Below are 27,295 nucleotides of genomic sequence, written 5' to 3' on the forward strand. Positions count from 1 at the left end.
TCAATCACCCCGGGGGCGGGAAACCCGCCTGTCAATCACCCGGGGGCGGGGCTCCCGGGTTAAGGGTCAGTGTCTCAGGGCCATGGCGGGGCTGCCGCAAAATCCCAACAATCCCGTCGTTTTCTTCGACATCACCATCGGCGGCCAGGTGGGCGGGGGCGCGGGGGGCGCGGCCAGGTGGGCGGGGGCGCGGGGGGCGCGGCCAGGTGGGCGGGGGCGCGCGGGGGCGCGGCCGGGGGCGCGGGGGCGCGCGGGGGGCAGGTCCGCGCTCCCCCCCCCCCCCCACGCGCTCTTCCCCCCCCCACGCACTCCCCCCCCCCCCACGCTCTTCCCCCCCCCACGCGCTCCCCCCCCCCCACGCTCTTCCCCCCCCCACGCACTCCCCCCCCCCACGCTCTTCCCCCCCCCACGCTCTCCCCCCCCCCCACGCTCTTCCCCCCCCCACGCTCTTCCCCCCCCCACGCGCTCCCCCCCCCCACGCTCTTCCCCCCCCCACGCTCTCCCCCCCCCCCACGCTCTTCCCCCCCCCACGCTCTCCCCCCCCCCCACGCTCTTCCCCCCCCCACGCACTCCCCCCCCCCCACGCTCTTCCCCCCCCCACGCTCTTCCCCCCCCCACGCGCTCCCCCCCCCCACGCACTCCCCCCCCCCACGCGCTCCCCCCCCCCATGCACTCCCCCCCCCCCCACGCTCTTCCCCCCCCACGCTCTTCCCCCCCCACGCTCTTCCCCCCCCCACGCTCTTCCCCCCCCCACGCTCTTCCCCCCCCCACGCTCTTCCCCCCCCCACGCTCTTCCCCCCCCCACGCTCTCCCCCCCCCCCCACGCTCTTCCCCCCCCCACGCTCTTCCCCCCCCACGCTCTTCCCCCCCCCACGCTCTTCCCCCCCCCACGCTCTCCCCCCCCCACGCTCTTCCCCCCCCACGCTCTTCCCCCCCCCACGCTCTTCCCCCCCCCACGCTCTTCCCCCCCCACGCTCTTCCCCCCCCACGCTCTTCCCCCCCCCACGCTCTTCCCCCCCCCACGCTCTTCCCCCCCCCACGCTCTTCCCCCCCCCACGCTCTTCCCCCCCCACGCTCTTCCCCCCCCCACGCTCTTCCCCCCCCCACGCTCTTCCCCCCCCACGCTCTTCCCCCCCCCACGCTCTTCCCCCCCCCACGCTCTCCCCCCCCCCCCACGCTCTCCCCCCCCCCCACGCTCTCCCCCCCCCCCCACGCTCTCCCCCCCCCACGCTCTCCTCCCCCCCCCACGCTCTCCCCCCCCCCCCACGCTCTCCCCCCCCCCCACGCTCTCCCCCCCCCCACGCTCTCCCCCCCCCCACGCTCTCCCCCCCCCCCACGCTCTCCCCCCCCCCCCACGCTCTTCCCCCCCCCACGCTCTTCCCCCCCACGCTCTTCCCCCCCCCCCACGCTCTCCCCCCCCCCCCCACGCTCTCCCCCCCCCCCCACGCTCTCCCCCCCCCACGCTCTCCCCCCCCCCACGCTCTCCCCCCCCCCCCAACGCGCTCTCCCCCCCCCCAACGCGCTCCCCCCCCAACGCGCTCCCCCCCCCAACGTGCTCCCCCCCCCCCCCCAACGCGCTCCCCCCCCCCCCAACGCGCTCCCCCCCCACGCTCTTCCCCCCCCACGCTCTTCCCCCCCCCCACGCTCTTCCCCCCCCACGCTCTTCCCCCCCCCACGCTCTCCCCCCCCCCACGCTCTCCCCCCCCCCCACGCTCTCCCCCCCCCCCCCCACGCTCTCCCCCCCCCCCCCCCACGCTCTCCCCCCCCCACGCTCTTCCCCCCCCCCACGCTCTCCCCCCCCCCAACGCGCTCCCCCCCCCAACGCGCTCCCCCCCCCCAACGCGCTCCCCCCCCCCCCAACGCGCTCCCCCCCCCCCCCCAACGCGCTCCCCCCCCCCCCCAAACGCTTTGTAGGATATTCAGATTTCAGAATGTTGAACCTTGTTTATATCAACAATGCTGAGACAATATCCTGGACCTATTTACTGCAACTTTTAACCTACAATATTCCACATTTTGTTTTGTTCAACTGCTGAAACTTTTAAAAATTGATTGAAGTTACGCAATAAACACAAACCAAATTGTGAAGCTGAACCTGTTTATCTCTCTCAGGATGTGGGACGGCTGAAGATTGAACTGTTCGCTGACACCGTGCCCAGGGCTGCAGAGAACATCAGGTACACTGCTGTTAATTTACAAAGTTTATTTCAATGATATTGTTTGTAGTCATTATTGCTGATTCTATTTGTTTTCCTATTTTAGGCAGTTCTGTACTGGAGAATTCAGGTTAGTATTAGTTATCACATTTAAAATGTAAGATGATTCAGCATCATTTGGTTTGATGTTATCAGTGTTGTGAAAACTAGATGCAAAGGACCAGCGTTCCCAGTACACTTCAGATTTTGTTTTTCCTTTTTTTGTTCACTGGAGGTTGGCATCACTGGCTGGCTCAGCATTTGTTGCCCGCCTTTAATTGCCCTGGAACTGAGTGTCTTGCTAGGTAATTTCAGAGCAGTTAAGAGTCAACCACATTGCTGTGGATTTGGAATCACATGTCGGCCAGACCGGGTGCGGAGGGCGGATTTCCGGGGCCCCAGAACAACATCCTGAGTCTCTGGATTATTAGTCCAGCCACAATACAACCACACCACTGCCTCCCAAAATTAATTGCTTATATTCTCTTTTCAGCCAGCCATTTATGTGGTTACTATTCCTCTGATCAGTGATAAGCGGTGGCTTAAATCGAAAGGACTTGACCATAAAGGGCTCTCTCAGTCGAATGTTGATTAAACATGGTGGTGCTTGTACAGGTTTTCTCCCTTTCTTTCCTAGTGAGTTTATTTTCTGATAGCTGCCCCCTATTACTGCAGCTCGCATTCTTCATGAGTGAATGCTGGAGTAATGTGGGCGGCAGGGTGGCACAGTGGTTAGCACTGCTGCCACACAGCGCCAGGGACCCGGGTTCAATTCCAGCCTTGGGTGACTGTGTGGAGTCTGCACGTTCTCCCTGTGTCTGCGTGGGTTTCCTCCGGGTGCTCTGGTTTCCTCCCACAGTCCAAAGATGTGCAGGTTAGGTGGATTGGCTATGCTAAATTGTCCCTTGGTGTCAAAAGGTTTTGGTCGGGTTACAGGGATAGGGTGGAGGTGTGGGCTTAAGAAGGGGTGCTCTTTCCAAGGGACAGTGCAGACTCGATGGGCCGAATGGCCTCCTTCACTGTAAATTCTATGAATGTTGTTGATGACACTGTTTCCTACTATGAGGGCCATTGCAATTACGCCTATGCCCCTAATTACCCATTGGTCACATCTACCTTTCAGGAAATAGTTACAGAACAACAAGAAAATGCAGCAAACCTGGTTGATTTAATTTTAGCCACCTTCTCCCAAGTGCTGGGGTGTTGAAGAAACAAAATGAAAATCGCTTATTGTCACAAGTAGGCTTCAAATGAAGTTACTGTGAAAATCCCCTAGTCGCCACATTCCGGCGCCTGTTCGGGGAGGCTGGTACGGGAATTGAACCGTGCTGCTGGCCTGCCTTGGTCTGCTTTAAAAGCCAGCGATTTAGCCCAGGGTGCTAAACCAGCCCCTGCTATCGTGTCTATCAACTATCATGTCTGAGATCACCAGACTTTCCAGAGTGGAGATGAAAACTGGGGTTTCTATTTAAATCCGAGCACTTGGATAAGGTATGACATTTGGCCCATTGATGCTACTCCGTTTTGTTAGCAATGGAAACCAGCTTTCACATTCTAATCTTCCTGCCTTCTCACCTTAATACTTGTGAAATTTGTTTCCAGGTATGGGAGATAACTCGTGAGTGTCTTCTGATATATACTCTGGGCCATTCTCCTCTTATCTCTCATTGTTCTAACAGTTATATAATAGATTATACACCAGCGACCATCAACTGTCCTTGAAATCTTTTTGCTGACTGCATTTCACCTGCATGAAGACAATTGTTTGATTTGTGACTTTGGCTCAGCTGCTAATAATTTCAGATTGCAATTGTTTTAAATTAGGAAAGCGCACAAACTTCTTCAAGGTTAATAGTTTGTATCATTTTACCTTGAATTGATCTATTAACTTCACAGATTGAAGATTACTTTTTTTTCAACAGGAAGGATGGTGTCCCTATAGGTTATAAAGGAAGTACATTCCACAGGTATGTCTTAAACTTTAAGACTTTTTTTGGCCTTTGACATAGTTATTGTACTAACATCATCATCAATCACCACTCCATGAGTCCTAGGGTCTGGCTGTGACTTAATTTACCTAAACATGACTTCCGGGTGCGGCAATGACCAGCTGAGTCGCACGTTTCGGCGACTTTTGGGCTCTTAATAGGAGCCCCAACGGCAATTTAAACGGCAAAAACACTGTGCGGTAAACCAGAAGGGAATCCCCCGGACACGCATGGAAAAGGGAGAGGATAGCGGCCGGATTGCGGAGGATCCTCTGGAGCAGCGGCAAGGAAGGGAAGCTCAAAGCAAGATGGCGTCGGAAGGTGGCCGTTTGCCCGGAGCAGCAAGAGTTCCTGCGGCGCTGTGTGGAACAGTTGAAGAAGGAGCTGTTGGCCCCGATATTGCAGGCGATTGAAGGACTAAAAGAGGAGCAGAGGACCCAAGAGCTGGAGCTTCGGGTCGTGAAGGCAAAGACTGCTGAAAACGAAGATGAAATACAGGGCCTGGTGGTGAAGGCAGAAACGCACGAGGCACCGCACAAAAGGTGTGGAGAGGTTGGAACCACTGGAGAATAACTCAAGGAGGAAGAATTTAAGAGTCCTGGGACTTCCAGAAGGGGCGGAAGTCGGGACATATGTGAGCACGATGCTTCACTCGCTAATGGGATCGGAGGCCCCGACGGGCCCTTTGGAGGTGGAGGGAGCTTATCGAGTTCTGGCGCGAAGACCAAAGGCTGGAGAAATACCTCGAGCTATAGTGGTGAGGTTTCTCCGCTACAATGACAGAGAGACGGTCCTCAGATGGGCGAAGAAAACTCGGAGCTGTAGGTGGGAGAACGCGGTGATCCGCGTATACCAAGATTGGAGTGCAGAGGTGGCGAGAAGGAGGGCAAGTTTCAATCGGGCTAAGGCGGTGCTTCACAAAAAGAAGGTCCAGTTTGGAATGTTGCAACCGGCGAGATTGTGGGTCACACACCAAGGGAAGCACCACTACTTTGAGACGGCAGAAGAGGCGTGGACATTCATTGTGGACAAGAAGCTGGATGAGTCTGGCGAGAGAAAGAGCTTTTGGGACAAAATGGTGGTGTGATTATAGGGGTGGGGGGGTGATTTTTCAATTTGTTAATTTTGTGATCCTGTAACTTTTCTCTCTTCCCCATGTTGGGGGGTGGGGGGGAGCATGAGGAGCTGTGGGCGCCGGCCATTAGGGGCGGGGCCGAGTGGGAAACGCGGGCTTTGTTCCCGCGCTATGGTAATTATGGCGGGAACAGAGACGCAGGAAGGAGGCGGCCTCGCACAGTGGGAGCCGAGGATAAGGGGGGAAGCCGAGGTCAGACAGAGTTTGCTGACTTCTGGGAGCAACATGGGGGGTGCAACTACGCTAGAGGGGGATCTAGCGGAGGATGGGGGTGGGGGGGGGTAACTGGGTTGCTGCTGCTAAGGAGAAGTGGGAGCTGTTATGGGATGGGGTGGTCGAGGCGGGAGGGCACCGTCGGGGGGATATACGGGTACGTGGGAACCGGGTGAGGAGCTGGGTTAAAAAAGGGGATGGCTAATCGAGAAGGGGGGGGGGTAAAGAGCCCCCCCAACCCAGCTGATCACGTGGAACGTGAGAGGGTTGAACGGGCCGATTAAAAGGGCATGGGTACTCGCACACCTAAAGAAATTAAAGGCAGATGTGGTTATGTTGCAGGAGACGCATCTGAAACTGATAGACCAGGTCAGGCTATGTAAAGGATGGGTGGGACAGGTGTTTCATTCGGGTTTAGATGTGAAGAATAGGGGGGTGGCTATCTTAGTGGGGAAACGGGTACTGTTTGAGGCAAAGACCATAGTGGCGGATAGTGGGGGTAGATATGTGATGGTGAGTGGCAGATTGCAAGGGGGAGGCGGTGGTTCTGGTGAACGTATACGCCCCGAACTGGGATGATGCAAATTTTATGAGGCATATGTTGGGACGTATCTTGGACCTGTAGGAGGGAGGGTTTCCATTATCTGGACCACTGGGAGCTCTTCCGGGGCAGGTGTGACCTGTATAAGAAGGACGGGTTGCATCTAAACCGGAGAGGCATAAATATCCTGGTCGCGAGGTTTGCTAGTGTCACACGGGAGGGTTTAAACTAGTATGGCAGGGGGGTGGGCACGGGAGCAATAGGTCAGAAGGTGAGAGCATTGAGGGAGAACTAGGGAATAGGGACAGTGTGGCTCTGAGGCAGAGCAGACAGGGAGAAGTTGCTGAACACAGCGGGTCTGGTGGCCTGAAGTGCATATGTTTTAATGCAAGGCGCATTACGGGTAAGGCAGATGAACTTAGAGCTTGGATTAGTACTTGGAACTATGATGTTGTTGCCATTACAGAGACCTGGTTGAGGGAAGGGCAGGATTGGCAGCTAAACGTTCCAGGATTTAGATGTTTCAGGCGGGATAAAGGGGGATGTAAAAGGGGAGGTGGAGTTGCGCTACTTGTTCGGGAGAATATAACAGCTGTACTGCGAGAGGACACCTCAGGGCAGTGAGGCTATATGGGTAGAGATCAGGAATAAGAAGGGTGCAGTCACAATGTTGGGGGTATACTACAGGCCTCCCAACAGCCAGCGGGAGATAGAGGAGCAGATAGGTAGACAGATTTTGGAAAAGAGTAAAAACAACAGGGTTGTGGTGATGGGAGACTTCAACTTCCCCAATATTGACTGGGACTCACTTAGTGCCAGGGGCTTAGACGGGGCGGAGTTTGTAAGGAGCATCCAGGAGGGCTTCTTAAAACAACATGTAGACAGTCCAACTAGGGAAGGGGCGGTACTGGACCTGGTATTGGGGAATGAGCCCGGCCAGGTGGTAGATGTTTCAGTAGGGGAGCATTTTGGTAACAGTGACCACAATTCAGTAAGTTTTAAAGTACTGGTGGACAAGGATAAGAGTGGTCCGAGGATGAATGTGCTAAATTGGGGGAAGGCTAATTATAACAATATTAGGCGGGAACTGAAGAACATAGATTGGGGGCGGATGTTTGAGGGCAAATCAACATCTGACATGTGGGAGGCTTTCAAGTGGCAGTTGAAAGGAATACAGGACCGGCATGTTCCTGTGAGGAAGAAAGATAATTACGGCAATTTTCGGGAACCTTGGATGACGAGTGATATTGTAGGCCTCGTCAAAAAGAAAAAGGAGGCATTTGTCAGGGCTAAAAGGCTGGGAACAGACGAAGCCTGCGTGGAATATAAGGAAAGTAGGAAGGAACTTAAGCAAGGAGTCAGGAGGGCTAGAAGGGGTCACGAAAAGTCATTGGCAAATAGGGTTAAGGAAAATCCCAAGGCTTTTTACACGTACATAAAAAGCAAGAGGGTAGCCAGGGAAAGGGTTGGGCCACTGAAGGATAGGCAAGGGAATCTATGTGTGGAGCCAGAGGAAATGGGCGAGGTACTAAATGAATACTTTGCATCAGTATTCACCAAAGAGAAGGAATTGGTAGATGTTGAGTCTGGAGAAGGGGGTGTAGATAGCCTGGGTCACACTGTGATCCAAAAAGACGAGGTGTTGGGTGTCTTAAAAAATATTAAGGTAGATAAGTCCCCAGGGCCTGATGGGATCTACCCCAGAATACTGAAGGAGGCTGGAGAGGAAATTGCTGAGGCCTTGACAGAAATCTTTGGATCCTCGCTGTCTTCAGGGGATGTCCCGGAGGACTGGAGAATAGCCAATGTTGTTCCTCTGTCTAAGAAGGGTAGCAAGGATAATCCCGGGAACTATAGGCCGGTGAGCCTTACTTCAGTGGTAGGGAAATTACTGGAGAGAATTCTTCGAGACAGGATCTACTCCCATTTGGAAGCAAATGGACGTATTAGTGAGAGGCAGCACGGTTTTGTGAAGGGGAGGTCGTGTCTCACTAACTTGATAGAGTTTTTCGAGGAGGTCACTAAGATGATTGATGCAGGTAGGGCAGTAGATGTTGTCTATATGGACTTCAGTAAGGCCTTTGACAAGGTCCCTCATGGTAGACTAGTACAAAAGGTGAAGTCACACGGGATCAGGGGTGAGCTGGCAAGGTGGATACAGAACTGGCTAGGCCATAGAAGGCAGAGAGTAGCAATGGAGGGATGCTTTTCTAATTGGAGGGCTGTGACCAGTGGTGTTCCACAGGGATCAGTGCTGGGACCTTTGCTCTTTGTAGTATATATAAATGATTTGGAGGAAAATGTAACTGGTCTGATTAGTAAGTTTGCAGACGACACAAAGGTTGGTGGAATTGCGGATAGCGATGAGGACTGTCGGAGGATACAGCAGGATTTAGATTGTCTGGAGACTTGGGCGGAGAGATGGCAGATGGAGTTTAATCCGGACAAATGTGAGGTAATGCATTTTGGAAGGTCTAATGCAGGCAGGGAATATACAGTGAATGGTAGAACCCTCAAGAGTATTGAAAGTCAAAGAGATCTAGGAGTACAGGTCCACAGGTCATTGAAAGGGGCAACACAGGTGGAGAAGGTAGTCAAGAAGGCATACGGCATGCTTGCCTTCATTGGCTGGGGCATTGAGTATAAGAATTGGCAAGTCATGTTGCAGCTGTATAGAATCATAGAATTTACAGTGCAGAAGGAGGCCATTCGGCCCATCGAGTCTGCACCGGCTCTTGGAAAGAGCACCCTACCCAAGGTCAACACCTCCACCCTATCCCCATAACCCAGTAACCCCACCCAACACTAAGGGCAATTTTGGACACTAAGGGCAATTTATCATGGCCAATCCACCTAACCTGCACATCTTTGGACTGTGGGAGGACCTTAGTTAGGCCACACTTGGAGTATAGTGTTCAATTCTGGTCGCCACACTACCAGAAGGATGTGGAGGCTTTAGAGAAGGTGCAGAAGAGATTTACCAGAATGTTGCCTGGTATGGAGGGCATTAGCTATGAGGAGCGATTGAATAAACTCGGTTTGTTCTCACTGGTACGAAGGAGGTTGAGGGGAGACCTGATAGAGGTATACAAAATTATGAGGGGCATAGACAGAGTGGATATTCAGAGGCTTTTCCCCAGGGTAGAGGGGTCAATTACTAGGGGGCATAGGTTTAAGGTGAGAGGGGCAAGGTTTAGAGTAGATGTACGAGGCAAGTTTTTTTTACGCAGAGGGTAGTGGGTGCCTGGAACTCGCTGCCGGAGGAGGTGGTGGAAGCAGGGACGATAGTGACATTTAAGGGGCATCTTGACAAATACATGAATAGGATGGGAATAGAAGGATACGGACCCAGGAAGTGTGGAAGATTGTAGTTTAGTCGGGCAGCATGGTCGGCACGGGCTTGGAGGGCCGAAGGGCCTGTTCCTGTGCTGCACTTTTCTTTGTTCTTTGTTTGTTTGTTGAAAGTTGGTAATGGGGGGAGACTTCAATACGGTGCTTGATCCAGGGCTGGACCGGTCGAGGTCCAGGACCGGGAGGAGGCCGGCAGCGGCCAGGGTGCTCAAGGACTTCAAGGAGCAGATGGGAGGGGTAGACCCCTGGAGATTTAGTAGGCCTAGGAGTAAGGAGTTCTCATTTCTTTCCCATGTTCACAAAATATACTCACGGATAGACTTTTTTGTCTTGGGAAGGGCACTGATTCCGAAGGTGACAGGGAAGGAATATACGGCCATAGCCATTTCGGACCACGCTCCACATTGGGTAGACCTGGAGGTAGGAGAGGAAAAAGAACAGCACCCACTCTGGAGAATGGATATGGGCTTATTGGCGGATGAGGGGGTATGTTTAAGGGTGAGGGGGTGTATTGAAAGGTACTTGGAGCTTAATGACAATGGGGAGGTTCAGGTGGGAGTGGTCTGGGAGACGTTGAAGGCGGTGGTCAGAGGGGATCTGATATCCATAAGGGCACATAAAGGGAAGCAAGAGGGTAAAGAAAGGGAGCGATTGTTGAAAGAACTTTTGAGGGTGGACAGGCAATATGCAGAGGCACCGGAGGAGGGACTGTACAGGGAAAGACAAAGGTTACATGTGGAGTTTGACCTGCTGACCACGGGTAAGGCAGAGGCACAGTGGAGGAGGGCACAGGGTGTACAGTATGAGTATGGAGAGAAGGCGAGTCGGCTACTGGCCCACCAATTGAGGAAGAGGGGAGCAGCGAGGGGGATAGGTGGGGTGAGAGATGAGGAGGGAGAGATGGAACGGGGAGCAGAGAGAGTGAACGGGGTGTTCAAGGCATTCTATGAGAGGTTATATAAGGCTCAGCCCCGGAAGGGAAGGAGGGAATGAGGTGTTTCCTGGATCAGCTGGAATTCCCGAAGGTGGAGGAGCAGGAGAGGGCAGGACTGGGAGCACAGATTGAGATGGAGGAGGTGGTAAAAGGGATTGGGAGCATGCAAGCGGGGAAGGCCCCGGGACTGGACGGATTCCCGGTGGAATTTTGTAGGAAATATATGGACCTACTGGCCCCGCTTTTGACGAGAACCTTTAATGAGGCCAGGGAAAGGGGGCAGTTGCCCCCGACTATGTCGGAGACGACGATATCGCTCCTTTTGAAGAAGGATAAAGACCCGCTGCAGTGTGGGTCCTACAGGCCCATTTCCCTTTTAAATGTAGGTGCTAAGCTCCTGGCCAAGGTGATGGCAACGAGGATAGAGGACTGTGTCCCGGGGGTGGTCCACGAGGATCAAACTGGGTTCGTTAAGGGGAGACAGCTGAACACGAACATACGGAGGTTGCTAGGGGTAATGATGATGCCCCCACCAGAGGGTGAAACGGAGATAGTAGTGGCGATGGATGCCGAGAAAGCATTCAACAGAGTGGAGTGGGATTATCTGTGGGAGGTGCTGAGGAGATTTGGTTTTGGAGAAGAGTTTATCGGATGGGTACAGCTGCTGTATAGGGCCCCGGTGGCGAGTGTGATCATGAACAGGCAGAGGTCTGGCTACTTCCGTCTTCATAGAGGGACGAGGCAGGGGTGTCCCCTGTCTCCGTTACTGTTTGCATTGGCGATTGAGCCCCTGGCCATAGCACTGAGGGGCTCCAGGAAGTGGAGGGGAGTACTCTGGGAGGAGAAGAACACCGGGTATCTTTGTATGCAGATGATTTATTGCTGTATGTTGCGGACCCAGTGGAGGGGATGCCTGAGATAATGCAGACACTCGGGGAGTTTGGGGAATTTTCGGGGTACAAATTGAATATGGGGAAGAGTGAGTTGTTTGTGGTGCATCCGGGGGAGCAGAGCAGGGGAATAGATGATTTACCGCTGAGGAAGGTAATAAGAGATTTCAGGTACTTAGGGATTCAGATAGCCAGGAGTTGGGGAACCTTACATAGGCTTAATTTAACAAGATTGGTGGAACAGATGGAGGAGGATTTTAAGAGATGGGACATGGTGCCCCTGTCACTGGTGGGTAGGGTGCAGGCGGTCAAAATGGTAGTCCTCCCGAGATTCCTTTTTGTGTTTCAGTGCCTTCCGGTGATGGTCACGAAGGCTTTTTTCAAGAAAATCGAGAAGAGTATTGAGTTTTGTGTGGGCCGGGAAGACCCCGAGAGTGAGGAGGGGGTTCTTGCAGGGTAGCAGGGATAGGGGGGGGGCTGGCACTACCGAGCCTAGGTGAATACTACTGGGCCGCCAATATCTCAATGGTGTGTAAGTGGATGGGAGAAGGGGAGGGTGCGGCGTGGAAGAGATTGGAGATGGCGTCCTGCAAAGGAACCAGCCTACAAGCACTGGCGATGGCGCCGTTGCCGTTCTCCCCGAAAAGATACACCACAAGTCCAGTGGTGGTGGCAACGCTAAAAATTTGGGGGCAGTGGAGACGACATAGGGGAAGGACGGGAGCCTCGGTGCGGTCCCCGATAAGAAATAATCATAGGTTTGTCCCGGGGAGAATGGATGGGGGATTTGGAGCATGGCAAAGAGCAGGGATTGTGCAACTGAGAGATCTGTTCGTAGACGGGACGTTTGCGAGTCTGGGAGCGCTGACGGAAAAATATGGGTTGCCCCAAGGGAATGCATTTCGGTACATGCAACTGAGGGCATTTGCGAGGCAACAGGTGAGAGAATTCCTGCAGCTCCCGACGCAGGAGGTTCAGGATAGAGTGATCTCAGGGACATGGGTGGGGGATGGTAGGGTGTCGGATATATACAGGGAAATGAGGGACGAGGGTGAGATCATGGTGGATGAGCTGAAGGGAAATGGGAAGAAGAGCTGAGGGAAGAGATTGAGGAGGGGCTCTGGGCTGATGCCCTACGTAGGGTAAACCCGTCGTCCTCGTGCGCCAGGCTAAGCCTGATACAATTCAAGGTTTTGCACAGGGCGCATATGACCGGAGCAAGGCTCAGTAAATTTTTCGGGGTAGAGAATAGGTGTGGGAGATGCTCGAGAAGCCCAGCAAACCACACCCACATGTTTTGGTCATGCCCGGCACTGCATGGGTTCTGGGTGGGGGTGGCAAAGGTGCTTTCGAAGGTGGTGGGGGTCCGGGTCGAGCCAGGCTGGGGGGTTGGCTATATTTGGGGTTGCAGAAGAGCTGGGAGTGCAGGAGGCGAAAGAGGCTGATGTCTTGGCCTTTGCGTCCCTAGTAGCCCAGCGAAGGATATTGCTTATGTGGAAGGAAGCCAAACCCCCGGGCGTGGAGACCTGGATAAATGACATGGCAGGGTTTATAAAACTAGAACGGATAAAGTTCGCACTAAGGGGTTCGGCTCAAGGGTTCACCAGGCGGTGGCAACCGTTCATTGACTACCTCGCAGAACGATAAAGGAAATGGGAAGGTAACAGCAGCAACCCGGGGGGGGGGGGCTCGGGCGGGTCCTCAGGGGTGTTTTTGTATAGATATTTGTACTTGGTTATGTATATTGGATTGTTTGATTTTATCTCTGGAGAGCTATTATTTTTGTTATGGCAGTTCCCATTTAGTTTATATCTTATTTATTTATTTGTTAAAACGGTCACTGTTATATATATATTGTTTTATTGTTGTAAAAAGGTAAACCTTTGTATTGTTTTGTTTGACCAAAAAATTTGAATAAAATATATATATTTTTTTAAATTACCTAAACATGGGATAAATATAACAAGGATCAGATTCAGCAGAGAAACTTTGACACTGGAATGGGGCTCCACACCATCTTGTAAACCATGCTTTGTGAGATACATTTGGATTACAATGTCCATTTCTGGTTGCTATATTATGAAAAGGATACAGAGCTGATAGTGTGGGTGCAACAAAGATTTACAAGGATGATACCAGAACTGCAAGGTTATATTTATAGCAGAATTGTTACATCAAGGAAGTAGACCTTTGACCAGTGGTATTTATACTGGTTCTGTGGGAGCGATTTACCTAGAGCCACTTACCTGGCTTCTCCCTTTAACCCTGCACATTCTTCCTTTTGAGATAACAATCTAATTCCCCTTTGAATGCCTTGATTTAACCTTCGTGGGTCTCAACCCCACAACCCAAAGATGTGCAGACTAGGTGCATTGGCTACGCTAAATTGTCCCTTAATTGCGAGAAATAAAAATTGGGTACTCCTAAATTTTTTTTAAAGCAGCGTACTCCCTGGAGAAGCATGGAATCAGTGACAGCAATTTCTGTGCATATATGAACTCCAGGGGCTGATGTGAGCTTCAATGGGTAATGACAATGAACATTGACCATTTCATCATCACTATCGCTGCAAAATCCAGGCCATTATTTCAAATCTACCCCTTCATCATTCAGAATTGGAACACAGAATTTAGGCAAGATCCCCATTTCCTTTCTTGTGTCTATCTGTGCGGTTTCCTGTATCCTTTTCGTTCTGTTAAGTTTTAAATGCTGTTCATCTGTAAATTCTTTCAGTTCTGATAAAGGTTTGTACCTAAATTGCTAACTCATCTGCTCTTTGTTTAGTTTGTTAGTTTAATGTTATTGTGTTTGATGTATATTCAAATACATTCTGGCTACAGTTAAAATTAATTATAATAATGTCTATTTCTGTGAAGTAGCCGTGCCTCCAATGTTTTACTGCAATCTCTTTTTCAGGGTAATCAAGGACTTTATGATTCAGGGGGGAGACTTTGTAAATGTAAGTAAAGTATTGCCAGTCAATTTGTAACAGTAACAATATGGGAGTTGGGGGAAAGCCGTTTGATGAGGCCGGCTGGGGGAGGGGGGGTAGAGACGAGAGGATATGTGAAGAAACTCCCACGAATAAGTTGAACAACAGTTGGAAACCCTCTGATTAGAATTGTCGCCTAAGGTTACATCCAACCTTTGTGTCCAGCAGGAACCACTGCCCTCTCACGTGGCAGTGGGTGACATGGATCCGGGCCCTCCCTAAACTTGTAATGGGTGGAACATGCAGCATGAAAAGTGAGATTCAAAGGTGGTCCGCATTCTATAGCAGTTGGAGCCGAATTGAGTGTGAGAGTGTGGGGGGGGGGAGACTGGGGGATGCGGTGGAACTCTGACCCTCCAGGGTTCTAGAATTCAGCTGTGGGGGTGAAAATGCACGATGTAGCAGAACCAGCAATATTTCAAATATCCCAAGAATGTACGGAGCTGGACAGACATAAACGGATTAATTTGAACTATTCCACCCTTTCCTCCTACCCCATCCCAATAGGTGCAGACCAGGCTTGATCTGCTTTTAGGACTGGGTCTCTGCTTGGTTTTACTGAGTCCAGAATGGATTCGCCACTCAGAATCGCATCAGATCCTATCTACTTCATTGGACTCCCTATTTCCCTGAATTTAAGATATTCCCACCTGATTCTGGTGGGCACATGTTTACCAACAATAACACTGGTATTGTGAGCAGTTTTGGTCTCCTTCTCTGAGGAAGGATGTTCTTGCTCTCGAGGGAGAGCAACGAAGGTTTACCAGACTGATTCCAGGGATGGCAGGACTGTCATGTGAGGAGAGATTGACTAGGTTGGGATTGTTCTCGCTGGAGTTCAGAAGAATGAGGGGGGATCTCATAGAGACTTATAAAATTCTAACAGGACTAGACAGGGTAGATGCAGGGAAGATGTTACCAATGATGGGTGTGTCCAGAACCAAGGGTCACAGCCTGAGGATTCAGGGTAAACCATTTCGGACAGAGATAAGGAGACATTTCTTCACCAAAGAGTGGTGAGCCTGTGGAATTCATTACCACAGGAAGTGGTTGATGCTAAAACATTGATATTCACGAGGCGGCTGGATATAGCACTTGGGAAGAATGGGATCAAAGGCTATGGGGAGATATCAGGATTAGGCTATTGAGTTGGATGATCAGCTATGATCGTGATGAATGGCGGAGCAGGCTCGAAGGGCCAAAAGGCCTCCTGCTCCGATCTTCTATGTTTGGACAGGATTTGATGGGAAAGAATGTAGTAAATCCGCTCCTATAACTTTAACTATGCAACCACCAAGTTTCTTTCCGGTGAAGGGACCAAAAATCAAATAATGTGTTCCTACATTAATGCATCACTGTATAAATCATCCACGTAAGCAGGCTGGAAATGCTAGGACCCCAGGTTTATGGTAGAGGGGGAGCAGGAGTAGAAAGGCGAGGCATAGTTTACTGTGATGGAAAACACAGAAGTGAGTGTTGTATAAATATAAATGTCGCCACAAATCCCTGACGACCATAATGCCATTGGTTGAATTGCCTACGCCTCAGAAATGCAGCAGTAATTTTTTGGTTAGTAATAGCTTAGACACCTCTGAAATGCATCAGCATGAAGCGTGCTGCCCAGTTTGAATGAACCTTTTGAGTTTTGAGGATTCGTGACCATTCTGTGGGAGCAGCTGTTCTTGAACTTTGAGAAATACTTGTACAAACAAGAAGAGGAGAAATTTGATGTCGGTCACAGCTGCACTCTATCCTTTACCTCTTATCATTAAACAGTCATCAAATATCTAATGGAAGGGAGCACTGTAGGAGAGTTCAATGCGTTTGTGTGTATGCAAATTTAAAACATTTCAAGTGTAATCTTCTAAATGCTTGGGGTTAATTTTGTATTACCCAAGTGCATAACTTTAAACCCTGGTAGAAACTGCAGGATATGACTATTTTTAACAAAAATGAGAATTTTCTTTATTGTGTTTGCTGATATTTTCATTTACATAATAATGCAGCTAACATTTTGTTCGCAGGGTGACGGAACTGGCGTTTGTAGCATTTATAGAGGACCATTTTCAGATGAAAACTTTAAACTGAAGCACAATTCCCCAGGTCTTTTATCCATGGTAAGGGAGACTCGTGTAATTGGAATTTCTATAACATTCACTTAAATGAAAAGTGACTATTTGTTAAGAGAAGAGAGAGAGATTTGCAATTGCATAGCACTTTTCATGGTCACCTGACATCTCAAAGCATCTCACAGTCCATGAAGGGATTTGGAAGTGTAGTCACTGTTGTAATGTAGACCGCGCAGCAGCTAATTTGTGCACAGCAAACTCACAAACAGCAACGTGACGATAGCCAGATAATCTGTTAATTCAGAGAAATATTGACCAAGATGCAGGAGGTAACCCCCATCTTATGAAAAATAGTGTCATGGGATTTTTACATCCACCCGGGCAGACAGCTGGGGCTTTAGTTTAACATCTGCATGACTGTACCTGCAGCAGTACAGCACTCCCTCAGTAACACACTGAAGTATCTGTGCTCAAACTCTGCAGTGCAACTTGAAACTCCAAAGCTGGATTGAAACTTTCCTTTTTAAGTGCTGGACTAACCAATTTTTTTCCTGTACTTCCAACAGGCAAACAGTGGCCCAAATACAAATGGTTGTCAATTCTTTATTACATGCTCTAAATGTGATTGGCTCGATGGGAAACATGTTGTTTTCGGTAAGGAAACAGAAATATCTCCAAAAGATTTGATTCGGTGCAGTTGTTCTTTGGATCTGTGTCTATGATTTAGAGTCAATAGAAAAGTCAACTTTTCATAAAACAAAGAAAGGACAAATGTCCAGGTTTCTCATCCAGATTTTACAAATAAAAGCAACTCCATCTCGGCCTACTCCTTGGTGCTTAAAGGTAATCATTCTGTGGTAACTGGGATATTGGATAGTTGCAATTTAAATGATGGATGACGATCCTGTTTCAATAATGCCAAGTATCTCTCAAAAGCGGCAATTTGCTCCCTTGCAAGTGAATGATACAAAATGAAAGTGGCATCACAGTAATCCTGATTCTTGTTTTTTAAATTCATTTTTTACGGGATGTGGGCATCGCTGGTTAGGCCCAGCATTTGTGTCCATCCCTAATCGCCCTTCAGAAGGTGGCGGAGAGCTGCCTTCTTGAACAGCTGCAGTCCATGTGGTGTAGGTACACCCACCGTGCTGTTAGGGAGGGAGTTCCAGGATGTTGCCCCAGTGACAGTGAAGGAACGGCGATATATTTCCAAGTCAGGGTGGTGAGTGACTTGGAGGGGAACTTCCAGGTGGTGGGGTTCCCAGGTATCTGCTGCTCTTGTCCTTCTAGATGGCAGTGATCGTGGGTTTGGAAGGTGCTGTCTAAGGAATCTTAGCGAGTTCCTGCAGTGCATCTTGTAGGTGGTACACATGGCTGTAACTGTGCGATGGCGGTGGAGGGAATAAATGTTTGTGGACGGGGTGCCAATCAAGCGGGCTGCTTTGTCCTGGATGCTGCTGAGCTTCTTGAGTGTTGTTGGAGCTGCTCTCATCCAGGCAAGTGGAGAGTATTCCATTACACTCCTGACATGTCTTGTAGATTGTGGACAGGCTTTGGGGGGGGTCAGGAGGTGAGTTAATTGTCACAGGATTCCCAGCCTCTGACTGCTATTGTAGCCACCATATTAATGGGGCTTGTCCAGTTCAGACTGTGGTTAATGGTGACCCCAGGATGTTCCTATTGGGGGATTCAGTAATTGTAATGCCATTGAATGACAAAGATCAATTGTTTGATTCTCTCTTATTGGAGATGGTCATTGCCTGACACTTGTGTGGCGTGAATGTAACTTGCCGCTTGTCAGCCCGAGCCTGGATATTGTCCAGGTCTTGCTGCATTTGGACCTGGACTGCTTCATTATCTGAGGAGTTGCGAATGGCGCTGAACATTGTGAAATCATCTGCAAACATCGCCACATCTGACCTTATAGAGTCATAGAAGTTTGCAGCATGGAAACATATTGGAAGGAAGCTCATTGATGAAGCAACTGTATGTGGTTGGGCCTGAGACACTACCCTGAGGAACTCCTGCAGTGATGTCCCAAACTGAGATAACTGACCTCTAACCATCTTTCTTCGTGCCAGGTATGACTCCGACCAGCGGAGAGCCCAGTTTTGCTGGGGCTCCTTGATACCATACACAATCAAATCCTGCCTTGATATCAAGGACAGTCACTCCCTCACCCCTGGAGTTTGAACCAAGGCTGTAATGAGGTCAGGAGCTGAGTGAATCTGGCGAATCGCAAACTGAGCTTCTGTGAGCAGGTTATTGCTGAGTAAATGCTGCTTGATAGCACTGTTGACGCTTTCCACCATTTCACTGATAATTGAGAGTAGACTGATAGGGCGGTAATTGGCTGGGTTGGATTTGTCCTGTTTCTTGTGTACAGGACATACCTGAGCAATTTTCCACATTGCCAGGTAGATGCCAGTGTTGTAGCTGTACTGGAACAGCTTGGCGAGGGGTGCGGCAAGTTCTGGAACACAAGTCTTCAGTACTATTGCCGGGATATTGTCAGGGCCCATAGCCTTTGCAGTGTCCAGTGCCTTCAGCTGTTTTTTGACCTCACGTGGAGTGAATCGTATTGGTTGAAGACTAACTCCTGTGATGCTGGGGACCTCTGGAGGAGACCGAGATGGATCATCCACTCGACACTTCTGGCTGAAGATTGTTGCAAATGCCTTGTCTTTTGCACAGATGTTCTGGGCTCCTCCATTGAGGATGGGGATTTTTGTGGAGCCTCCTTCTCCAGTGAGCTGTTTAATTTTCCACCACCATTCACGGCTGGACGTGGCTGGACTGCAGAGTTTAGATCTGACGCAGTCATTGTGGAATTGCTTAGCTCTGTCTATCACTTGCTGCTTATGCTGTTTGACACACGAGTAGTCCGGTGTTGTAGCTTCACCAGGTTGACACATTTTTTGGTATGCCTGATGTTGCTCCTGGCACGCTCTCCTGCACTCTTCATTCTGTAATCATCCAAATCCTAACATGTATGCTAGGGCTCACAAGATAGTGATCAGAGCCAGGAATCCTGACCAATTTCCCACTTTAGTTTTAAGGGTATTGAGGACTGTAGCTTCCTACAGACTGCATGCAAATAATTTTGTGATTCCTCAGATACTGAAGAGGTCCATGTCCAAGTGGAGCAAGACCTGGACGGCTTGTGCTGACAAGTGGCGAGTAGCATTTATGCCACACAAGTGCTAGGCAATGATCATCTCCAACAAAAGAGAATCTACCCTTGGCCTTCAATGGCACTAACATCGCTGAATCCCCCACGAACAACATCCTTCGGGTGGGGGTTACCATTGATCAGCCGTATAAATACTGTGGCTACCAGGGCAGGTCAGAGGCTGGGAATCCTGTGGCTAGTAACTCCCCAAAGCCTGTCCACTATCTACAAGGCACAAGTCAGGAGTGTGATGGAATTCTCGCCATTTACCTGGATGAGTGCAGCTCCAACAACACTCAAAGCTCGACACCATCAAGGCAAAGCAGCCCACTTGATTGGCACACCTTCCACAACATTTCACTCCCTCCACCACCAACGCACAGTGGAGCCGTGTGTACGATCTACAAGATGCACTGTCGTAACTCATCAAGGCTCCTGAGACAGCACCTTCCAAACACACGGCTGCTACCATCTAGCAGGACGAGGGCAGCACCTACCAGGGAACCCCACCACCTGGAGGTTCCCCTCCCAGTCACTCACCACCCTGACTTGGAAATATATCGCCGTTCCTTCACTGTCGCTGGGGCAGCATCCTGGAACTCCCTCCCTAACAGCACAGTGGGTGTCCCTACAATCATAGGTACTGCTGGACTGCAGCAGTTCAAGAAGGCAGCTCACTGCCACCTTCTCGAGGTCAATTAGGAATGGGCAGCAAATGCAGGCCAGCGATGCCTACATCCTGTCAATTAATTTTAAAAAGTTAACTTTCCAAGACGGCACACTTAGTAATGTTGAGAGAGCAGATTCCCGTTTTCAGTTTTTTTTAGATTTGGTCTTTCCCATTTGTGGAAAATTATTTCCAGAAGTTTTGAAAAATGAGTGTTAGGGGTCAATATTAAAGAAGAAACTCTTTAGCATTTCTATTCTTGTGTATTTTAACATCTGATATGATCTGTTCCCAAGCCTCTGCCAATGCTTTACTGTCGCTGGCCACTAGGGAGTGCTGAAATATTCTGAGTGGATTAGCGTCTTGTGTCTTATTTTCCTGTCCTCCCTGTGGGTCAGAGCTTGCATTCAGAGAATGGTTATAACACAGGAACATTACTAGTCTGCAGTCTATGTCGATCAGGGCAAGAATTCATAGTGTGGAAACGTTAACTGCAGCTCTTGATACATTTCATTGTACCTGCCTTGTAGAATCCCATTTTATTTATTTGGCCTTTAGAACGAACCAGTAATATATTTTTTTAATTTATTTTATCCAGGTAAAATCATTGATGGATTGCTTGTAATGAGAAAAATTGAGGTAAGCAGTGATCTATTTTGATAGTATTTCTAGCTGTAAAGCAAATACTGTAGCTAAGTTAAATGTTTGCTCGCAAACAGTGCTGACCTGCTGAATGCTGCCAAATATTTTTGTTTCCATCTAATGTGCACATGGATTTCACCCAAACAATTACATGAAGAATTTTAAGGCCCCTCCCACCAGTGGGATATTCCAGTCCCGTCGAGGTCAAAGCCACATTTTACGGCCCTGCCCCCACCGCTGTAAAATTCAGCCCATGGAATTTATTTGAGAAAGGCAAGGGCGGTGTAGTTAAGCCACTCTGCCTGGACTCCATAAATACGATACAGCTTAATAATTGCAATGTGAAATATGGGGCAAGAAAATGTCATTCAATCATTCATACAGATTCCTCCCAAAAATCTATCTATCTATAATTTCACCAGTGAATTTTTCACCACACTGTCTGCTCCCCCACAGGCAGATAAAGTTTGAAGAGAATAGAACTCTGCAAAATTTCACAGATGCCTTACTGACACCTGCAAGTGAATGAGCTACAACTCCATTCAGATGTTAACCGAATGGGTGCGATTTAATGACCATACTGCGTCCAGAAAGCAGCTCGGCGTGGTGGGGCCATTAAAAGTCAGGAGACCTCGCTCCCGGGATTTACCCGGCGTGAGAGAGAGCCAGTCTGCGTGAGAGAGAGCCAGTCTGCGTGAGAGAGAGCGAGTCTGCGTGAGAGAGAGCGAGTCTGCGTGAGAGAGAGCGAGTCTGCGTGAGAGAGAGCGAGTCTGCGTGAGAGAGAGCGAGTCTGCGTGAGAGAGAGCGAGTCTGCGTGAGAGAGAGCGAGTCTGCGTGAGAGAGAGCGAGTCTGCGTGAGAGAGAGCGAGTCTGCGTGAGAAAGAGCGAGTCTGCGTGAGAGAGAGCGAGTCTGCGTGAGAGAGAGCGAGTCTGCGTGAGAGAGAGCGAGTCTGCGTGAGAGAGAGCGAGTCTGCGTGAGAGAGAGCGAGTCTGCGTGAGAGAGAGCGAGTCTGCGTGAGAGAGAGCGAGTCTGCGTGAGAGAGAGCGAGTCTGCGTGAGAGAGAGCGAGTCTGCGTGAGAGAGAGCGAGTCTGCGTGAGAGAGAGCGAGTCTGCGTGAGAGAGAGCGAGTCTGCGTGAGAGAGAGCGAGTCTGCGTGAGAGAGAGCGAGTCTGCGTGAGAGAGAGCGAGTCTGCGTGAGAGAGAGCGAGTCTGCGTGAGAGAGAGCGAGTCTGCGTGAGAGAGAGCGAGTCTGCGTGAGAGAGAGCGAGTCTGCGTGAGAGAGAGCGAGTCTGCGTGAGAGAGAGCGAGTCTGCGTGAGAGAGAGCGAGTCTGCGTGAGAGAGAGCGAGTCTGCGTGAGAGAGAGCGAGTCTGCGTGAGAGAGAGCGAGTCTGCGTGAGAGAGAGCGAGCCTGCGTGAGAGAGAGCGAGCCTGCGTGAGAGAGAGCGAGCCTGCGTGAGAGAGAGCGAGTCTGTGCGTGAGAGGGCGAGTCTGTGCGTGAGAGGGCGAGTCTGTGCGTGAGAGGGCGAGTCTGTGCGTGAGAGGGCGAGTCTGTGCGTGAGAGGGCGAGTCTGTGCGTGAGAGGGCGAGTCTGTGCGTGAGAGGGCGAGTCTGTGCGTGAGAGGGCGAGTCTGTGCGTGAGAGGGCGAGTCTGTGCGTGAGAGGGCGAGTCTGTGCGTGAGAGGGCGAGTCTGTGCGTGAGAGGGCGAGTCTGTGCGTGAGAGGGCGAGTCTGTGCGTGAGAGGGCGAGTCTGTGCGTGAGAGGGCGAGTCTGTGCGTGAGAGGGCGAGTCTGTGCGTGAGAGGGCGAGTCTGTGCGTGAGAGGGCGAGTGTGCGTGAGAGGGCGAGTCTGTGCGTGAGAGGGCGAGTCTGTGCGTGAGAGGGCGAGTCTGTGCGTGAGAGGGCGAGTCTGTGCGTGAGAGGGCGAGTCTGTGCGTGAGAGGGCGAGTCTGTGCGTGAGAGGGCGAGTCTGTGCGTGAGAGGGCGAGTCTGTGCGTGAGAGGGCGAGTCTGTGCGTGAGAGGGCGGGTCTGTGCGTGAGAGGGCGGGTCTGTGCGTGAGAGGGCGGGTCTGTGCGTGAGAGGGCGGGTCTGTGCGTGAGAGGGCGGGTCTGTGCGTGAGAGGGCGGGTCTGTGCGTGAGAGGGCGGGTCTGTGCGTGAGAGGGCGGGTCTGTGCGTGAGAGGGCGGGTCTGTGCGTGAGAGGGCGGGTCTGTGCGTGAGAGGGCGGGTCTGTGCGTGAGAGGGCGGGTCTGTGCGTGAGAGGGCGGGTCTGTGCGTGAGAGGGCGGGTCTGTGCGTGAGAGGGCGGGTCTGTGCGTGAGAGGGCGGGTCTGTGCGTGAGAGGGCGGGTCTGTGCGTGAGAGGGCGGGTCTGTGCGTGAGAGGGCGGGTCTGTGCGTGAGAGGGCGGGTCTGTGCGTGAGAGGGCGGGTCTGTGCGTGAGAGGGCGGGTCTGTGCGTGAGAGGGCGGGTCTGTGCGTGAGAGGGCGGGTCTGTGCGTGAGAGGGCGGGTCTGTGCGTGAGAGGGCGGGTCTGTGCGTGAGAGGGCGGGTCTGTGCGTGAGAGGGCGGGTCTGTGCGTGAGAGGGCGGGTCTGTGCGTGAGAGGGCGGGTCTGTGCGTGAGAGGGCGGGTCTGTGCGTGAGAGGGCGGGTCTGTGCGTGAGAGGGCGGGTCTGTGCGTGAGAGGGCGGGTCTGTGCGTGAGAGGGCGGGTCTGTGCGTGAGAGGGCGGGTCTGTGCGTGAGAGGGCGGGTCTGTGCGTGAGAGGGCGGGTCTGTGCGTGAGAGGGCGGGTCTGTGCGTGAGAGGGCGGGTCTGTGCGTGAGAGGGCGGGTCTGTGCGTGAGAGGGCGGGTCTGTGCGTGAGAGGGCGGGTCTGTGCGTGAGAGGGCGGGTCTGTGCGTGAGAGGGCGGGTCTGTGCGTGAGAGGGCGGGTCTGTGCGTGAGAGGGCGGGTCTGTGCGTGAGAGGGCGGGTCTGTGCGTGAGAGGGCGGGTCTGTGCGTGAGAGGGCGGGTCTGTGCGTGAGAGGGCGGGTCTGTGCGTGAGAGGGCGGGTCTGTGCGTGAGAGGGCGGGTCTGTGCGTGAGAGGGCGGGTCTGTGCGTGAGAGGGCGGGTCTGTGCGTGAGAGGGCGGGTCTGTGCGTGAGAGGGCGGGTCTGTGCGTGCGTGCGCGAGAGAGAGAGCGAGGGTGCGCGCGCACGCGCGAGAGAGAGAGAGAGAGCGAGGGTGCGCGCGCACGCGCGAGAGAGACAGCGAGGGTGCGCCCCTTAGATAATACGCTTTTTTATTCTTCCTAACAAAACGGACAATTTCACATTTGTCCACATTATGCTCCCATTTGTGAGACGTTTGCCCACTCATGAAACCCGCCTCTGTTCCTTTGTAGCTTCCTTATGTCCTCTTCGCAATTTACTTTCCTAACTATCTTCATGTCATTTGCAAATTTAGCAACCATACCTTCAGTTCCTTCATCCAAGTCATTTATATAAATTATAAAAGATGAGGCCCCAGCACTGATTCCTTTGGCACACTACCCATTATATCCTGCCAACCAGACAAACACCCATTTATGCCAACTCTGTTACCTGTCAGCTAGCCGATCTTCAATTCATGCCAATATGGTACCCCCTCCACCATGAACTTTTATTTTCTGTAATAACCTTTGACATGACACCTTATCAAATGCTTCTGGAAGTCTAAGTACGGTACGTCCACCAGTTCCCCTTTATCCACAGCATATGTGACTCCTTCAAAAAACTTCAGTAAATTGGTTAATGTGATTTCCCTTTCACAAAACCATGTTGACTCAGCCCGATTGCCTTGGATTTTCCGGTATAAAATCATTAATAATGTCTTTAAATTCTGGAATAAAATCCATTAATAATGGCTCTAACATTTCCCTATGACAGATGTTAGTCTAAGTGGCCTATAGTTTCCTGCTTTGTTTTCCTCTCTATTCAAATAAAGGCATTACATTCGCTATCTCCCAATCCTTCTCTGAATCTAGGCAATTTTGGAGAATTTAAACCAATGCATCAACTATCTCATTAGCCGCTTCTTTCAAGACATGAGGATGAAATCCATCCAGACCTGAGGGTTTGTCAAATGGCAAGTAACATTCATGCCACACAAGTGCCAGGGAATGACCAGCTCTAGCAAGAGAGAATCTAACCACTGCCCCTTGACATTCAATGGTATTAACATCGCTGAATCCCCACTAACAACATCACCATTGACCAGAAACTCAACAGGACTAACCATATAAAAACTGTGGCTGCAATAGCAGGCCAGAGGCTAGGAATCCTGCGGCAAGTAACTCACCACCTGACTCCCCAAAGCCTGTCCACTATCTACAAGGAACAAGTCTAGAGTGTGATGGAATACTCTCCACTTGCCTGGATTAGTGCAGCTCGAACAACATGACAAGCTCGACACCATCCAGGACTGCTTGATTGGCACCCCTTCCACAAATACTCATTCCCTCCACCACTGACAGTATTAGCCGTGTATACCATCTACAAGATGCACTGCAGGAACCTAGCTAGGCTCCTTAGTCAGCACCTTCCATACCCAAAACCACTTGGGAACATCACCACCTGGAGGTTCCCCTCCAAGCCACTCACCACCCTGACTTGGAAATTTATCGCCGTCCCTTCACTGTCACTGGGTCAACCTCCTGGAACTCTCTCCCTACCTCCTGGAACTCTCTCCCTAACAGCACAGTGGGTGTAGCTACACCATATGGACTGCAGTGTTTCAAGAAGAGAGCCCACCACTACCTTCTCGAGGGCAAGTAGAGATGGGAAATAAGTACTGACCTAACCAGCAACACCCATATCCCAAGAACCAATAAGAAATATTTAGGGACATAGATTTGCCCCATCAAACCTGCTCCGCATTCAATCAGATCGCAGCTGATTGCTTCCTGGTCTCAAATCCACCTCCCTATCTGTTGCCCATTTCCCTATAACCCGTTTTCTAAAAGAAATATATCTATCTCCTTCTTGAAACCATTTAATGGCTCAAATCCCACCGCACTATTAGGCAGCAAGATTCACAAATTCACCACTCTGCGAGAAGTAGTTCTTCGTCATCTCAGTTCTAAATCTACCACCTCTCAACCTATATCTGTGACCTCTCGTTTTAGATTGCCGCACAAGGGGGAACATTTGCTCCACGTTTACTTTATCAATCCCTTTTAGCATTTTACACACCTCGATCAGATCGCCTCTCCTTCTAAACACCAGCGAGTATAAGGCCAAATGGTTTAATCTCTCCTCGTACGTCAACCCTTTCATCCCCAGAATCAATCTGGTGACCCTCCTCTGAACTGCCTCCAATGCCACCCCATCCTTCCTCAAATACGGAGACCAAAACTGGACACAATGCTCCAGATGTGGTCTCACCAACACCCTGTACAATTGCAACAACACTTCTCTACTTTTATACTCCAGTCCTTTTGCAATAAATGCTAGCATTCCATTTGCCTTTTTAATTACCTCTTGAACATGCATATCGACTTTCTGCGATTCACCATGCTCAATCTGTTTCCTGCCAACGTCTCCAACAACCTTGCTCAGGTTTGATGATTCACCTGTCCTGTGACTTCTTCATTTGATCACTGACTCTGGCTTTGGCACCCCATATACTTTGGAAGATTGACTCGTATATTAAGATTGTGGTTATGAAAATAAAGCAGCATGCTCTGCAGGAAAGTTTCCATGTTTGTTATCTCGTCATTTATATATCTTCTGCCTGCAGAATGTTCCTGCCGGACCCAGCAACAAGCCTAAACTTCCGGTGGTGATTGCACAATGTGGAGAAATGTAGAGTAGATTGATGAACAAAAGTCTGGTTCTTCACCTCGAGATTATTTGTTAAAAAGTGTAAAGAAATCTGCATTTTGCCCTGCATGTTATTTATCATGGTGTCCATGGAAACTAAATGGTCCTTTGTTGTTTTGCCGAATTACACCGAGGCTGCTCTGGGGTTTTGACTTCAAATGTTTTTCATCTGAAATTCTCACCTGGACCGTGTGAAATTCATGTGCGATGCATGGGCTCATCCAAAAACAGTTCTCCCCTTTTTTTAAAAAAAGATCATTTTGGCACAGATTTCTTTTTAAACCTCACCTTGAGATTTAAAAACAGCTGGATGTCGAGTCACCCAGTGTAAATTCCTGAAAACCTTCCCAGCTGATCACAAAAGGACGGTCCAGAAAATGGCCTGTCTGATTGGAAGTATAATCTTGGTTTATTTGTTGGTCTTTTTTAATAACCAAGACTTCAAATGATTGATTTTTATTTTTTGAAAAGGAGTATGTATTCTCTGTTAGCCGGCTTACTTCCAGTTAAGGCAAAGCATAACGTCGTGTGTATTACTGCAGCTCTGAAGGTTTGTACTTCTTAAGTTGAACATGTAATTTATATTTGTTTTTCAGACCGTAACATTTTTTTATTGAACCCCAATGGATAATAAATATTGATAAATTTGAAATAAAACTTTTGGCTATTA

The 27,295-nt window shown here is 50.6% G+C and overlaps 1 protein-coding gene across 2 annotated transcripts; it reads left to right on the top strand.

Annotated features, from left to right (window-relative positions):
* ppih (peptidylprolyl isomerase H (cyclophilin H)) lies at nucleotides 1–27,295 on the top strand. Of its 2 annotated transcripts, XM_072477749.1 has the most exons (9): nucleotides 2–148; nucleotides 2,113–2,177; nucleotides 2,263–2,286; nucleotides 4,118–4,162; nucleotides 14,164–14,206; nucleotides 16,264–16,356; nucleotides 16,875–16,962; nucleotides 20,746–20,786; nucleotides 26,543–27,295. In XM_072477749.1, the coding sequence occupies exons 1-9, from the start codon at nucleotides 83–85 to the stop codon at nucleotides 26,609–26,611; spliced, it is 534 nt and encodes a 177-aa protein (XP_072333850.1). In that variant the 5' UTR covers nucleotides 2–82; the 3' UTR covers nucleotides 26,612–27,295. The 2 variants fall into 2 exon arrangements, with proteins under 2 accessions (XP_072333851.1, XP_072333850.1); XM_072477750.1 differs by lacking the exon at nucleotides 2,263–2,286 and having other exon boundaries at nucleotides 1–148.

Source organism: Scyliorhinus torazame, chromosome 16 (assembly GCF_047496885.1).
Source record: "Scyliorhinus torazame isolate Kashiwa2021f chromosome 16, sScyTor2.1, whole genome shotgun sequence".
In the NCBI taxonomy this organism is placed as follows: domain Eukaryota; kingdom Metazoa; phylum Chordata; class Chondrichthyes; order Carcharhiniformes; family Scyliorhinidae; genus Scyliorhinus; species Scyliorhinus torazame.